Genomic DNA, 17,001 nt, shown 5'->3' on the forward strand with positions numbered 1-17,001 from the left:
AAATTATTTTATAACATTTAATTTTTGGTGAAATAGAAAACATAAATAATTTTTACTCCCAATTTGTAAGTAGGCTATATGGATATTGTTGGATGATGCTTATGTTAATATCTGATTGAATAATTAATGTCCAGTTTTAGTTCAATTTTTAATGTATTCAGCTTGAGCAACTCTGCACTTGCATACATATAATAGACAAAAAAAAGTTCTTTGTTTTTATAGTCATAGTTGGGAGGAGAAGGAAGTTATCTTTTTAAAACATGTTTGTTATCTATTGGCCCCTCTGCACATGTTTATCGAGGCAGTCCAGCTGAATACAGTAACTTCTAACTTTGTTTTAGGCTTTCAAATCACAATGCAATGAACCATAAAGTTTTATTCAAGTTCTGATTGCATTTTGCACCGTGCAAAATGCAATCAATGAAGCTACCTTTAGAAAATGTTCCTGTTTTTGCCCCCTTCTCGCATGAAGGCACTGGCTTGTGATGGGGTCTGGTTCTATGGGTGGTAGGTACCCATCAGGTTTCCCACATAACATTGACTGTACTTCAAAAGAAATTTATTGGTGTGAAGCATATTGGGATGCCCTGAGGATGTAGATTTCCCCCTTCTAGCACATTTTCCCCCCCTCAAAAAAAAAAATGAACTGAAAAAGAAAAGTGCAGGAGGAAAATCTTGCACCTAGAACAGTGAAACACAGAAACTGAGAACTGAGGCAGTCAATTCATTTGAGTTGCGAGGCAGAGATCTTGTAGTGTATGTATTCTTTTTAAGAAATGTAACATTGTTTCATCTGGGAATTTCTTCAGACTCCCACATCGAATTGTCAAGAGCCCGATACTTGATAGTATGATTCAAAGTGTAGAAACAATTCATTTAGTTGTGTTCCACTTTTTTTTATCATGCCAACCATGTTGGTGGCAAAACATGAATATGACATCAACACTTTTATTCTATTGATAGGCTGTCAATTTGGACAACTTGGTCCTATCAGGTGCTCAGCTAGAATGTCAGTTGTCTAATTGGGCCTTTTTATGTAGACTGCATTTGTTGGTTGGTAAATTCTGCACAATATCCTGTTAAGCTGCCTGCTTAATACACTATGGTCAAGTGCATACTATATAGCAAGTAAAATATAATTGGTTTTACTTTGCCTCTGATTGTGTTTTTGGTCTTCTCCTTCATTGTCCCTTACTGGTTCCAATATGTGAAGGAGGGGAAGGAAAGAGTTGATTTTTAGATATCTACATCCATTCTTTCATGGTTTTCACAAGGAGATACCAGTCCCAGTGTTGTTGCAATGTGTTGTCTGTAGCAAACTAGTTTGGTTTTTGATTTTCATTTTAGAATTACCCTTCCCTTTTTTAAAAACAAATCTCTACCTTTACGTCTCTGTCTGCTGGAGTTCCTTGGATTTCACCAACCATCTGGTCCCTCAAGGAGTGGCCATTTCTGTGTATCGCTGAACAGTGAATCGCTGAATAGTGAATGTCAGTTTTATTCATCTGGGGTGGGTATTAGTGAGATTGTACCTATCCTTATTCAATCACATGGGCTGTAGTCAGAAGATGCAAATCTGGCCAATTTAGTCTATGCCTGATAAAGCAAAATTTGTTTTTTTGCACTTGAATTATCCAGAACTTTGAATTGTCAGATAATTTGAATTAAATGCCTTTTGAATTAAGAGGACTTGAGTGTGGTTCCCCCCTGCTAACTGTATCTGTTTCTCCCTCCTTACACTGCTCCATTACACCACCTTCCCTGTGGATTTGAGGCCAATTGTAGCACCCCAGCTGGTGTCCTGCCTGAGACTGCCTAGCTCTCCGAGATCTCTGCGTTCCTCCATTTCTGGCCTCTTGTGCATCTTTGACTTTCTTCACCCCACCATTGGCGGCCATGCCTTTTAGTTGTCTAGGCCATAAGTTCTGGAATTCCCTTCCTAAACCCCTCCACCTCTCTGGCCTTTTTTAAAGCGCTTTGTAAAACCTGCCTCTTTGCTCTTGTAATGTCATCATCTTTGGCTCGGTAGAGTTTGGGGGTTGGGGGGGTGGGTGCTCAAGATCAAGTGCATTATTCAAATCAACCATTGTTAGAAGGTGATTGATAACTGGACCTGGGGGGGAGGTGGTGTTGGAGAGAGTGGGAATTGGATGGGAAGCAGGCAAGGAATGGAAGAAGGGACTAGATGGAGGTAGAGGAGAGGAAGGGGAAGGAGTAGATGGCACTGGGCCAGGGCAGATTTTTCTTCAGTGGGAGGAGGGAAACTGCACTGGGACAGGGCCTATTTCCATCTCTGCAGGTGAATATGTATATCATTTCTAATATTGTGTGTGGGTTGCAGGAGGTAGGTTTTCGGTTCTGTGTGAGGAATTGCTCAGTGCGGGTTGGGAGGGCGGGAGTGGGTGCTGCTGCTGCTTTGTTCGTCCTCAGCTCTTAGCTATTCTATGTGCCCTTACTCCTTCATGTACAGTCAGTGTGTTGAAATCAAGATTAATTGTACAGTTTCTTGCACTAACTCATTCTTTCCTTGCAAGTCAAAACAGCAACTTTTTAGCCCCTTCAGATTTCCTTTCTGTTATAATCTTCTTCAGAATTGAAAAACCACAGCTTGGCATCACCCAATTACTGCTTCCTGATTTATGGTGCCTTCTATTTAACCATATATACCAAACTAGAAACCTCACAAAAGCTGATGAATAGCTCCAACAAAGTTGACAGTCCCCCAAAAGGCTGACCATTCACATAACTGCAAGGAACTCAATATAGCCCTCAATGCAGACCTATGACTGAATAAATTAAATTCTATTCCGCTACACGGAATTCCAGCAGTGACTTGGAATCAGATTACAGAAGTTGGACCCTTTTTTTCCTGTGAAAACAAAATCTTTTATAAGACCCTGGCATTGATGTAAAAATAAATGGTGATGCTAGTGCAGCAGCCGATGAGTTTGTAACTTAAGCTGTAGGTGTACATAATGTATCCAACACTTTTTTTATTCGTTCATGGGATGTGGGCGTCGCTGGCGAGGCCGGCATTTATTGCCCATCCCTAATTGCCCTTGAAAAGGTAGTGATGAGCCGCCGCCTTGAACTGCTGCAGTCCGTGTGGTGAAGGTTCTCCCACAGTGCTGTTCGGAAGGGAGTTCCAGGATTTTGACCCAGCGACGATGAAGGAACGGCGATATATTTCCAAGTCGGGATGGTGTGCAAGTACACAACGGGGCATATTTCATAGGAATGGATCTAATGTGAATTTGTGAAGGGGGTGTGATCATTAAAGGCGCATGGTTTATTTCCTGGGTTGGGGGTCTGCCCCGGAAACATTTTTTTAAAAAAAACACACACTATTTGGTGCATGTTCCATCATTTTGGAGTGTAATGCGATTATGGAATGTTGAAACTAAAAATAATGTAATTTATTCTGAAAGGGTTAGATATTTTCAATATTAAAATTAAGTAATTGTTACAAGTCACAATTAATACTAGCTTTTTGTACCATCAAGTGGTAATATACAATGAGCATAATAACACACAAGTCCATATACATGACTGGAGCACAGTTGAATGAGGTAGTAATGTAAATAATGGACTGTAGACTTTACTTCTAATTGAAATAGATGTAAATAATACAATGCTTTCAATGCAAGTAGCTTGGATGTAAGGAACATAACAGCAACTTATATTTCTATATCTCTTTTCAAGTGCATGAAGATGTCTCATTTATGTACATTTACAGCTTAAGTTACAAGCTCATCTGCTGCTGCACTCTCAGCATCACCATTTATGTTGATTCTCCTTGGAACCACAACTCCCACACAGTCCTACACTGAGCCATTTGAAGAGCCAAAAGAACATTATTTAACCGATCACATTTCTTTAAGTTTAGAACAAAATGCACACAGTGTAGCACACCTATTCCAAAGAAAGCCTACCAATTTCCTTACTTGCTATCAAATGCTGGGCCAGGTCAAGGCAGCGTGGGATCCTCCCATGCACGTTCACAATAGTGCAGCTTTTGCACATGCTCAAGATTGATAGAATTTCTTGTGTACAAACTTGTTTCGGGGCTGTCTGGAACGACTTTCTGAGAACAGCCAGAAGTAGTAAAAATGCTGATTTCCATCAGCGAACGCAGTAAACTTTTCACTTTTTTTCAATATTTGTAGTATCCTACAGTATGGGCATCAGCCCATCATAACTACCAGGTATTAATTGGTAGATAATATGTAAAGGTCAATAGTATCCTGCAGGTGATCGGCAAAACAATAACCTGAATTTTTTTTCTTCTTTCTGAACAAACGTGAGAAAGTGAAAACTTCATCGGGGAGCTTTACTATGTTAAACATTTACCTATCAAGTAAGAATTATTAGAGCTCCACCTGATTTTATGTACTATGAATGACGTGTTAAAATCCACTGAAAGAGTAACTTTGAATTGGGAGGTGAGCTATAATTTGTATTTGGGTTGAGTAAACTGCTTCAGTATTTGCTGTGTTCCAAGTTACAATTTAACTGAAAATTGTTTTGTGATCTGCTTTTAAAAGGTGTTCAGTAGTTGATCTTTACCACTGCAAGGAATAGTTCATCATTTAAATGCCTACGGTTTTCTCCCTCCCTGTGAAGAAGTTGTTGACCTCTGTGTGGCTGAGAAGTCACTGTCAGGATCCTACTACTCTAGCAGATTTGACACTCCAGTGCACAATGCTCACTCCCCTGAATTTATGTCCCGCTTGTGTTTAAACTAGCCTTTGTTTTTTTTAAAAAATGAGGTTGCTTAAAAACAAGCTCAAAAGAAACTAGTGTGAAATGACTACCTTTTATTACTCTATTACATAAAAAACTTTAACAATTGGAAACATGAGTGATTCAAAACTGTGCATGTTAAAAGTCCTTGTGACTGATGGGTGCATGCTGCAAGTCTCTTACTTCCTTTAATACTTTGCTATAACATTATTTCTATCCCTCTTGCCCATTGTACTTAAAGCTACCTATATGTTTTTATTTGGTCCCAGTGAAACATCCCAGCTTTGTCAAGGCATGAGTTAAGATGAGGCTTCAGCGACTAAGGTGGGGAGAAGGCACCGCCAGTTGTTGTGGGGGGGTGACCATAAGAACATAAGAAATTGGAGCAGGAGTAGGCCAATCGGCCCCTCGAGCCTGCTCCGCCATTCAATAAGATCATGGCTGATCTGATCCCAACCACAAATCTAAAGAACACAAGAAGTCGGAGCAGGACCCGGCCACATAGCCCCTGGGCCCTCTCCGCCACCCACAGGGCATTGACCGATCCGAACTCAGCTTCATGTCCAATTTCCTGCCCGCTCCCCATAACCCCTAATTCCCTTTACTTCTAGGAAACTGTCTATTTCTGTTTTAAATTTATCTAATGATGTAGCTTCCACAGCTTCCTGGGGCAGCAAATTCCACAGACCTACCACCCTCTGAGTGAAGAAGTTTCTCCTCATCTCAGTTTTGAAAGAGCAGCCCCTTATTCTAAGATTATGCCCCCTAGTTCTAGTTTCACCCATCTTTGGGAACATCCTTACTGCATCCACCCGATCAAGACCCTTCACAATCTTATATGTTTCAATAAGATTGCCTCTCATTCTTCTGAACTCCAATGAGTAGAGTCCCAATCTACTCAACCTCTCCTCATATGTCCGCCCCCTCATCCCCGGGATGAACCGAGTGAACCTTCTTTGTACTGCCTCGAGAGCAAGTATGTCTTTTCTTAAGTATGGAGACCAAAACTGTATGCAGTATTCCAGGTGCGGTCTCACCAATACCTTATATAACTGCAGCAATACCTCCTTGTTTTTATATTCTATCCCCCTAGCAATAAAAGCCAACATTCCGTTGGCTTTCTTGATCACCTGCTGCACCTGCATACTAACTTTTTGATTTTCTTGCACTAGGACCCCCAGATCCCTTTGTACTGCAGTACTTTCCAGTCTCTCGCCATTAAGAAAATAACTTGCTCTCTGATTTTTCCTGCCAAAGTGCATAACCTCACATTTTCCAATATTATATTGCATCTGCCAAATCTCCGCCCACTCACCCAGCCTGTCTATATCCCCTTGCAGGTTTTTTATGTCCTCCTCACTCTCTACTAGGGTATGGACATAGGAATGCATTTTGAATTGGAATTGTGTAATGGAGAGCAGTGTGTGTGTACTTGTAATTTGAGTGGCTTTGTGAAATGAAGACATGATTTAGAAAATCCAGTGAAAGACTGTATAAAATTTTGTGCTGAATTACTGCCATCTCAAAATACTCTTTGTGGGGAGGGGAAATGAATAAAGTATTTGGATTAAATTTCTTGCAATAGATTTCTTTTTAAAATTACTTAACAAGAGGCTCTGTTTCTTCAACCCTGGCTATGATCTCATAACTGAGGCTGAAATGGGAGCCATTGTAAGTTTTCTTTTTTTCTTCTATTGCCCGTTGAAAATAATGAAAGTTTATTTTGAACTTGTACCACTTAAAACTTTTATATAGAGGAGAAAACTTCGTTCTTTCTCAGCAAATTGAGTGCAATAAATTTTATGATCGCTAAATGACCTGTTATCCTAAATTCAAACATTAGTAATAACAATGTACATCTGTCTTGTGCATATGCATAATTGAGGCTGTGGGGAAGTCTGTAATTTTTGTAACCTTGGACAAATGCCAAGGATATGGGCTGTTATTGAAATTTTATATTTGGGGGCTTCATTTGTCTACTGTTTCCTCTTTATAAGTCACACTCACACTCCACACATCTCTTACTGCTGTGATGCGCACCTCCCCTGGGAACGGAAGGAAAGAGTGAGATATCTTGCATTATAAGAGCCCTATCTTGACCACCGTGATTGAATTGTTTGAGGTGGTAACAAGGAGGGTTGATGAGAGTAGTGTGTTTGATGTAGTCCACGTGGATTTAGGCAAGGCTTGTGACAAGGTCCCACATGGCAGACTGGTCAGAAAGATCCAAGGGAAAGTGGCAAGTTGGATCCAAAATTGGCTCAGTGGCAAGAAGCAAAGGGCAATGGTCGACGGGTGTTTTTGTGACTGGAAGGCTGTTTCTAATGGGGTTCCGCGGGGGGGGGGGGTGAGGGAGAGAGTGTGTGTGTGAGATTAAGAAGTTTGTAGATGATATACAAATTGGCCGTGTGGTTGATAGTGAGGAAGAAAGTTATGAACTGATCAAATGTGCAGAAAAGTGGTAAATGGAATTCAGTCCAAAAAAGTGAGAGATAATGCATTTGGGGAGGGCAAACAAGGCAAGGGAATACACAATAAATGGAAGGATACTGAAGTGTAGAGGTACCGGGGGACCTTGGCATGCATGTCCACAGATCCCTGAAGGTAGCAGGGCAGTTGATAAAGTGGTTGTGGGATACTTTCCTTTATTAGCTGAGGCATGGTATATAAGAGCAGGGAGGTTATGCCAAACTGTATAAAACACTAGTTAGGCTTGAGTACTGCGTATAGTTCTGGTCACCACATTACAGGAGGCGACAACATGTTCAAGGACTTTGGTGGGGAAAGGGAAGTTGGAGATGGGGCAGTAGTTTGCAAAAACGGGTTAAGGGTGGGTTTTTTGAGGAGGGGGACCGTGAACGATATTAGCTGTCATTAGGACCAGGAAGGGAAGTTGGGTGGTCAGCAGTTTGGTGGGAATAGGGTTGAGGGAGCAGGAGGTGGGTCTCCCTTGGACAAGTTGAGGTCAGAGAGGGCATGAGAGGAGATGGAAGAGAATCTGGAGAAGATGCTTGGGGTGGGGAGAACTTGGGTGAAGTTTGGCTTGGTGAGCTAGGAGTAGGGAGGGAAGAACAGAGGCAGCTGAACGGATGGTCTCCATGTTAGTAATAAGTCCATGATCGCCTCACACTTGGAGGTGAGGGGAGATGGGTTTAAGAAGAGTGTTGTAGTGAAGAGGAGCCAGCTGTTATCATTGCATCCCAGGATGATCCTGGAATAGTGAGCAGTTTTGGCAGAGAAGAGCAGGACCTGATAGTGCTTTGTGGTCCAGCCAAATCTGATGACTGGCTAAACCAGTTGTCCGCCATAAATGTTCAAGCCTGCATCCCCTGGACCTAATGGAATGGAGATGAGGGCTGTACCAGAGGAACGACCAGGGGTGAGAGAGAATATTGGGGACAAAGATGGAGGTGAGGGTGTGATTGAGCAGAAATGTCACGGTGAATAGAGGCCCAAAGACTAGACAGTTGGGAATTTGAAAGTGCTGTTGTGAGTGACTTGGGGGACTGCTTTTTCCAGAGGCAAACACTGAAGGAAGTAGGATTAGGAGAGGGATGCACGGAAGTGATCACAGATGGCCTTATCTGTGATTGACACGATGGGAGTAGAGGCCACATGATGGCAAGTTCTTGGGGGTGGCTGTGAATATGGGTAGGGGAGTTATGGAGGGAGAGATTTAAGGGAGGATAGGAGGGCAGTGAACTCAGGAGAGAGAGCATGATTAGTTGAGATGGAGGTCGAAATCACTGAGGATGAAAAGTCGCTCGGTGCAGAGGCTGAGGGAGGAAAGCAGTGAAGATATCTTGGTGAGAAACTTAACATGGTACTTAGGTTGGCAATAGAGAATGAGGATTTTAAAGGAGAAGTAAGATGCTCAGAGGAGTTGGGGGGGAAAAAGACCAAGGTATGACTTGATAAGGGCCACACCACCTCCGTGATTGCCTGGATGGGGCAAGTGGTGGAAGTTATAGCTGGACGGGGAGGTGTTATCACCTGTCAGCTAAGTTTCTGTCAAGGCCATTTTCAGAAGGCCCTTGATAAAGTCCCACATTAGAGATTGGTGTGCACATTTAAAGCACATGGGATTGGTGGTAATATACTGGCATGGATTGAAAATTGGTTAACAGACAGGAAACGGAGAGTAGGAATAAATGGGTCTTTTTTGGGGTGGCAGGCAGTGACTAGTGGGGTACCACAGGGATCAGTGCTTGGGCCCCAGCTATTCACAATATATATCAATGATTTGGATGAGGGAACCAAATGTAATATTTCCAAGTTTGCTGACGACACAAAACTAGTGGGATCGTGAGTTCTGAAGAGGATGCAAAGAGGCTTCAAGGCGATTTAGACAAGTTGAGTGAGTGGGCAAATACGTGGCAGATGTAGTATAATGTCGATAAATGTGAAGTTATCCAGTTCGGAAGGAAATACAGAAAGGCAGCATATTATTTAAATAGTGATAGATTGGGAAATATTGATGTACAAAGGGACCTGGGTGTCCTTGTGCACCAGTCACTGACACTGAAAGCATTTAGGAAGGCAAATGGTATGTTGGCCTTCATTGCAAGAGGATTTGAGTATAGGAGCAAGGATGTCTTACTGCAGTCATACAGGGCCTTGGTGGGACCACACCTGGAGCATTGTGTGCAGTTTTGCTCTCCTTACCATAGAGGGAATGCAGCGAAGGTTCACCAGACTGATTCCTGGGATGGTAGGACTGTCGTATGAGGAGAGATTGGGTCGACTCGGCCTGTATTCACTCGAGTTTAGAAGAATGAGAGGGCATCACATTGAAAAACACACAATTCTGACGGGGTTAGACAGACTGGATGCAGGGAGGATGTTTCCTCTGGCTGGGGAGTCCAGAACGAGGGGTCACAGTCTCAGGATACAGGGTCAGACATTTAGGACTGAGATGAGGAGAAGTTTCTTCCCTCAGGGTGGTGAACCTGTGGAATTCTCAACCACAGAAGGCTGTGGAGGCCAAGTCACTGAATATATTTAAGAAGAAGCTAGATAGATTTCTAGACACAAAAGGCATCAAGGGGTATGGGGAGAGAACAGGAATATGGTATTGAGATAGAGGATCAGCCATAATCATATTGAATGGCGGCGCAGGCTCAAAGGGTCAAATGGCCTACTCTTGCTCCTATTTTCTTTGTTTCTTTGTAAGGCCATGATGTTGATGCAGTCATCCACAATAAGGCCATGGATGGCAAGTGAACGGATATTCTGAAGGGAGATGCGAGAGGGGTGGTAATAGCTGATCCACTGGCAGAGTCCACAGGATCAGCGCTGGGAGGGCTGAATGGATTGGGAAGGAGGTTGGCAAGATTAGCCCTCAATGGGTGCACTGGGCGTGAAGGTCGGTGAAAGAAAGATGGGGCAGTTGGGGTTACTGCTCGTAAGGCAGCAGCGCCGAGTGCCTTGATGGACCCTTCAGAAGATGCCAAGAGAGGCACCAAGGGAAGCTGTAGGCTTATCCAAGAAGGAGTCTAGCATGGGACAACTCCAGGAGAGTAGAAAACTTGGAGTGATCAAGGGTTGGGGTAGGGTTTTGAGGGGGACATAGTACCCGAGGGGAGAAATGAAAGGAGGCATGAGAGAGGGGCCGATGAGGGGGTAAAGAGAAAAGAAGGAAATAGAAGTGATCGTAGAATGATATAGCACAAGGCCATTTAACCCATCGTGCCAGCTCTTTGAAAGAGCTATCCAATTAGTCCCATTCCCCTGCACTTTCCCCATACCCTGCAAATTTTTCCACTTCTAGTATTTATCCAATTCCCCTTTGAAAGTTATTATTGAATCTGCTTCCACCACCCTTTCAGGCAGCGCATTCCAGATCATCATAACTTGCTGCGTAATTTTTTTTCTTCTAGTCACCTCTGGTTCTTTGGCCAATTACTCTGTAAATCTGCATCCTCTGGTTACCAGCCCTTCTGCCACTGGAAACAGTTTCTCCTTATTTACTCTTATCAAAACCTGTCATGATTTTGAACACCTATCAAATTTCCCCTTTACCTTCTCTGCTCTAAGGCGAATAATCCCTGCTTCTCTAGTCTATCCACTTAACTGAAATCCCTCATCCCTGGTACCATTCTTGTAAATCTCCTCTGCACCCTATCTAAGGCCTTGACATCCTTCCTAAAATGTGATGCCCAGAATTAAACACAGTACTCCAGCTGAGGCCTAACCAGTGTTTTATAAAGGTTTAGCACTACCTCCTTGTTTTTGAACTCCTGCCTCTGTTTAAAAAGCCAAGGATCCTGATTGCCTTTTTAACAGCCTTCTCAACATGCCATGCCAGCTTCAAAGACTTGTGTACGTACACCCCCAAGTCTCTGTTCCTGCACCCCTGTTAAAATTGTACAATTTAGTTTATATTGCCTCTCCTTGTTCTTCCTACCAAAATGAACCACTTCACACTTCTCTGCCTTCATAGAAAGATTACACCACGGAAGGAGGCCATTCGGCCCATCGAGTCCACACTGGCTTTATGCAAGAGCAATCCAGCTAGTCCCACTCCCCCGCCCTATCCCCGTAGCCCTGCAAATTTTCTCCTTTCAAGTACTTATCCAGTTCCCTTTTGAAGGCCATGATTTGAATCTGCCTCCACCAGCCCCTCGGGCAGTGCATTCCAGATCCTAACCACTTGCTGTGTAAAAAAAAAAAGTTTATCCTCACGTCACCTTTGTTTCTTTTGCCCATCACCTTTTTAAATCTACGTCCTCTGGTTCTTGACCCTTCCGCCAATGGGGACAGTTTCTCTTTATCTACTCTGTCTAGATCGTTCATGATTTCGCACAGTCATAAGCTCAGCAGGTAACAGTTGTGTTGGGGATGGACTTTAAGCTCGACAAAGTTATCGTAAAACTTAAGGTGGCTGAAGAGGGGGATGGAATTAATGACTAGCACTGAGTTTGTGGTGAGGTCCGAAGGCAATGGCTTTGGTCTTTCCAATGTTTAGCTGCAGGAAGCTGCAGTTCATCCAAGACTGGATGCCGACTAAGCAATCTGACAACACAGGCAATGGAAAGTTAGTGGAGTGTTGACTGTGTACACGTGGAAGCTGACCCCATATTTGTGGGCGATGTCTTCAAAGGGCAGCATATAGATGAGGAAATGGAAGGGGCCAAGGATGGACCCTTGGGAGACTTCAAATTTAATAGGTGTGGGGAGGGGAAGAGAAACCATTGCTGCAGATGCTCTAGCTATGACTGGGTAGGTTACAGTGGAACTAAGTGAGGGCAGTTCCACCAAGCTGGAGAATGGAGGATAAATGTTGGAGGTGGATGGTGTGGTCGAAGGAGGGAAGATGCGCAATGGCCACTGAGAATATTGTTTGTGGCTTTGGTTCGGGCTGTTTTACTACCGTGGGAACCTTACGGGAGAGATTTGAAAAAAAAAAAGGGGAGTTGAGAGATGGCATGGATTTGGGGCCATAAATGGATTCAAAATATCTTTTTTTATTTTCCCCAACATATTTTCTCTCCTGGAGGTGGTTCTGCAGTACATAACCCAAACGACCATTCTTGAGTCTAGAACAGTAAGTTTTGTCAGGCTAGATGGCTGTGGGGTGCATTCAAGCAGAGCCTGATCCTGTTTGTTTGAATTTGGCACCTCCACTGTTTACCAGGAGTAGTAGAATTGCAATTGCCAGTGGGAGCCATGGGCTGTTTTCCAATCATCCCATTATCTGCTCCATGCCCATTTCTGCAGCCCATGGTTACGGAGGCAAATTGTAGCAAAACTATTGTAGCCAGGATTGGGAACAGTTTGCCCAGCATAAATCAAACCTGAAACCTTTGGTTTGTATAGTTTTGTACCACACCATGTCTGCATTTTACACACTATGCCATCTGGGATCTGGGCAAAAAGTTTTAACTGGAGCAAAAAAATCTAAGTATTATTTATATTAAATGGAATGCTATATATTTTGCCTTCAATTTCTGTATGTTTTGTCCTATATTGAGATAAAACATTGAAGTGTGAGAAGAAACTCTTTTGAATCTTTGCTCTTCAGGATGGGGCTGTTGGAACTGAGCATTGAGATTTCCCCTCCCTCAAATAGTGTCGGGGAGCCCTCATTTCAGGCAAAGGAATAACCTGGATTAGAAATGGGGCAAAGATTTCTATCTCTGCAGTATAAGCTGTAACAGTGTGCATTCTGTTCCCCCACCCCCCCCATAATATTTAGTGCTGTCTGAGGTGAAATTGCTAGTTCTGTGTCAAATTATGGATAGTTTACAATAGGCTTCCAGTACCTACTGGACAAAGAAATTTATTCTTAATTATGATGATCATCAAAATCAACCAATTTAAGTGCAAATAGAAATGTGGACTTCGAATGTTATCAGAAATGACTTGATACAGAAAGAAATCTATGTGAGGATCTTGCTGTTGTGTTCAGGAATTGCATCAAATTTCCTGTTGTACAGAGGTTCCTGCACTGATTCAACCAGGCATCCTTGACAATCCACTGCAATTTTTGACTTCCTGTGTTGGTGTCTTTTTCTTGCTTAAACAATGGTTTTCAACCCTTTCTGTGTGGGGATCACTTTCACCTCCAGGCACCTCCTGTTTGAAAGACCTTGTCAAAGCAAAACTGAGCAGAAAATGGTTTTTGTTACTACACAGGAACTGAAATACTGAGCCAGTAAATATTAGGCCGTGGCGAGGGGTGAAATCTGATCAACTGATGACCTGGGGGTTCCCTTGGTGTCCAAAAGTCTCCAGTTTGACGATGTGGTTTTAAACCAGTGGAATTGGCTAATAATCAGACTTTTTAATTGATTTTGAAATTTTGTTTCTGATTTAATTTTTGTTACATAATTTGTGATTGTAACACTTGAGTGGCATTGTAACAATTACATTTTCTCTTTCTAGGTGAATTTTGTAGTGTGCCAGTTGTTTGCTTTGCTAGCAAGTGTGTGGTTTCGACTTTATCTTCACCCAAGTAAAACTAGCAGCTTTGTCAGGCATGCTGTCGCCACGCTTCTGGGACTTTACCTTGCATTGTTCTGCTTTGGATGGTAAGTGTTCCATTTAAGTTTTAAAGTTTGAATAAAACCCCACCCACATGGTTTTTTTTTCCTGTTAGATCTTTTATGCTGGTTATGGTTCCATGGCTGTTAACAGCTTTGGACCTTCTTCCAAATGGCAGTTCTTTGTATGTGAAACTGGACAGTATTTGTTGCCTTTTAAACTATAGAACATAAGAAATAGGAGCAGGAGTAGGCCTTGTGGTCCCTCGAGCCTGCTCCGCCATTCAATCAAATCATGGCTGATCTCCGATCTCCACTCTACTTTCCTGCCCGATTCCCCGAGACTCCAAAAATCTATCTGTCACAGCCTTCAACGACTTAGCATCCACAGCCCTCTGGGGTAGAGAATTCCAAAGATTCATATCCCTCTGAGTGAAGAAATTCCTCCCCATCTCGGTCATAAATGGCCAGCCCTTTATCCTGTGACTCTGCCCCCTAGTTCTAGACTCTCCAGCCAGGGGAAAACAACCTCTCAGCATCTACCCTGTCAAGCCTCCACAGAATCTTATCTTTCAATCTCTCATTCTTCTAAACTCCAGAGAGTATAGGCCCATTCTACTCAACCTCTCCTCATAGGACAACCCTCTTATCCCAGGAATTAATCTAGTGAACCTTTGTTGCACCATCTCTAAGGCAAGTATATCCTCCCTTGGATAAGGAGACCAAAACTGTACGCAGTACTCCAGGTGAGCTCTCACCAAAGCCCTGTACAGTTGTCGTAAGACTTCCTTATTCTTGCACTCCAACCCCCTTGCAATAAAGGCCAACATGCCATTTACTTTCCTAATTGCCTGCTGTATCTGCATGCTAACTTTGTGTTTCTTGTACGAGGACAGCCAAGTATCTCTGGACACCAACATTTAATGGTTTCTTAACATTTTTAAAAAAAAAATTCTGTTTTTCTACCAACCAAAGTGAATACCCTCACATTTCCCCACATACTCCATCTACCACCTTCTTGCCCAGTAACTTAACCTGTCTATATCCCTTTGCAGATTTTTTTGTGTCCTCCTCACAGCTTACTTTCCCACCTAGCTTTGTATTGTCAACAAACTTGGATACATTATACTCAGTCCCTTCACTTAAGTCATTAATATAGATTGTAAATAACTGAGGCCTGAGCACTGATCCTTGCGGCACCCCACTAGTTATAGCCTGCCAACCTGAGAATGACCCGTTTAGCCCTACTTTCTGTTTTCTGTCCATTAACCAATCCTCTATCCATGATAATACGTTGCCCCAACCCTATGAGCCCTTATCTTGCATAACAAGATAGGGGTCATCACAGCTTAGTCTGATCCTGCTTTTATTCAACATCCCTGTGTGAACTTCCAGCAGAGGTAGGAATTTTGCTTATTTTTCCTTCTCCAGATTTGGTGCTGAGACCTAATATAGTGCTGACTCCTTCATCTGAGATTGGCCAATTTATTACAGATTAAGGATTGAACCTGGGATTTCATGGATCTGTATGACTAAGTGCCACGTCATATGATTTCCCCACTCCCGATGCCTAAAAATAAGGGTGACCGTAGGTATTTATAAACTCTGGTAAGAATGTGAAATACACTACCACATGGAGTAGTTGAGGCAAATAGCATAGATCCTTTTTAAGGGGAAGCTAAATAAGCACATGAGGGAGAAAGAAATAGAAGAGTATCCTGATGGGGTTAGATGAAGTAGGCAGGTAGGAGGCTCGTGTGGAGCATCATAGACCAGTTGGGCCGAATTACCTGTTTTGTGTTGTAGTTTCGATGTAACTCTGCTTTTCAATTTTATCCCTGTAGAAATGAATCTGTGCTTTGTTTGCTTTTTTAATGGCCTTATTAACCTGCATCGCTACTTTTAGTGACTTGTGTATCCCCAGATCCCTCTGAACCTCTACCACATTGAGACTCTTATTTTCTTAGGAGTATGTGGCCTCCTATTCTTCCTACCAGAATCTACCACCTCACACTTATCTATATTGAAATTCATTCTGCAAGTTTATAAATGTCTTCCTGTATTTTGTCGCAGTCCTCCTCAGCATTAACTATACCTCTCAATTTGGTGCCGTACGCAAATTCCGAAATTGTAATTCAGATTCCCGAGTCCCAATAGTTTGTGAACGGTGAATAGTAGTGGACCCAGCACCAATACTTGTGGAACACCACTCCCCACCCCCCCTTCCCACCTTTTGCCAATCTGTTAACCCCTACTGTTTTCTGTTTTGTAGCGAGCTTGCTATCCATTCTGCTACTTGTCCCCAGACTCCATGTGCTCTCACCTTAGTCATGAGTCAACAATGCAGTGCCTTTATTGAAGGCCTTTTGAAAATTCAAATATATTACATCTACTGCATTACCCTTGCCTATGCTTTCTGTTACTTCAAAAAATTCAATATGGTTGCTTAAGCATGACCTTTCCTTTTGAAATCTGTGCTGACTATTCTTTGTTATATTTTCGGTTTCTCGATGGTTTTCTATTACATCTTTGAGTAAGGATTCCATTACCTTTTCTCCCACCAACATTAAGCTAATTGGTCTATAGTTCCCTGGACTTGTGATTCCCATATTTAAAAAAGGAGTTGGAACATTAGCTGTCCTCTGGCACTATTCCCTTTTCTAATGAATTTTTATATATGTGTAATAATGCCTCTGCTATCTCTTCCCCAACTTCTTTTAAGATGTGTGGATGCAATCTATCTGGACCAGGGTATTTTTTTGCCTCTTAGTTTGATTTAGTTTATCAATTATCTTTCTCCCTCCCCTCCCCTCCCCCCCCCCCCCCCCCCCACTTCTATCTTCAATGTCTTTACATCTTTTTTGACCTCTGCTCCTAATGTCATGCCCACCATGTAATATTTCCAAGTTTGCTGATGACACAAAACTAAGGGATTGAGAGTTGAGGAGGATGCAAAGAGGCTTCAAGGTGATTTTAGACAAGTTGAGTGAGTGGGCAAATACATGGCAGATGCAGTATAACGTGGATAAATGTGAAGTTATCCATTTCGGAAGGAAAAACAGAAAGGCAGAGTATTATTTAAATAGTGATAGATTGGGAAATGTTGATGTACAAAGGGACCTGGGTGTCCTTGTACACCAGTCACTGAAAGCAAACATGCAGGTGCAGCAAGCAGTTAGGAAGGCAAAATGCTATGTTGGCCTTCATTGCAAGAGGATTTGAGTACAGGAGCAAGGATGTCTTACTGCAGTGATACAGAGCCTCAGTGAGACCA

General features: G+C 42.6%; 1 protein-coding gene across 1 annotated transcript in view; it reads left to right on the plus strand.

Annotated features, from left to right (window-relative positions):
* The window catches only part of mboat2b (membrane bound O-acyltransferase domain containing 2b), a 116,429-nt gene that overhangs the window by 2,252 nt on the left and 97,176 nt on the right, over window positions 1–17,001 (plus strand). The window contains exon 2 of the mRNA XM_067984234.1: window positions 13,630–13,775. Within this exon, the coding sequence (XP_067840335.1) occupies window positions 13,630–13,775 (146 nt within the window). The remainder of the gene's footprint in view (window positions 1–13,629; window positions 13,776–17,001) is intronic.

The sequence above is a fragment of the Heptranchias perlo genome, chromosome 5, assembly GCF_035084215.1.
Source record: "Heptranchias perlo isolate sHepPer1 chromosome 5, sHepPer1.hap1, whole genome shotgun sequence".
Lineage (NCBI taxonomy): Eukaryota > Metazoa > Chordata > Chondrichthyes > Hexanchiformes > Hexanchidae > Heptranchias > Heptranchias perlo.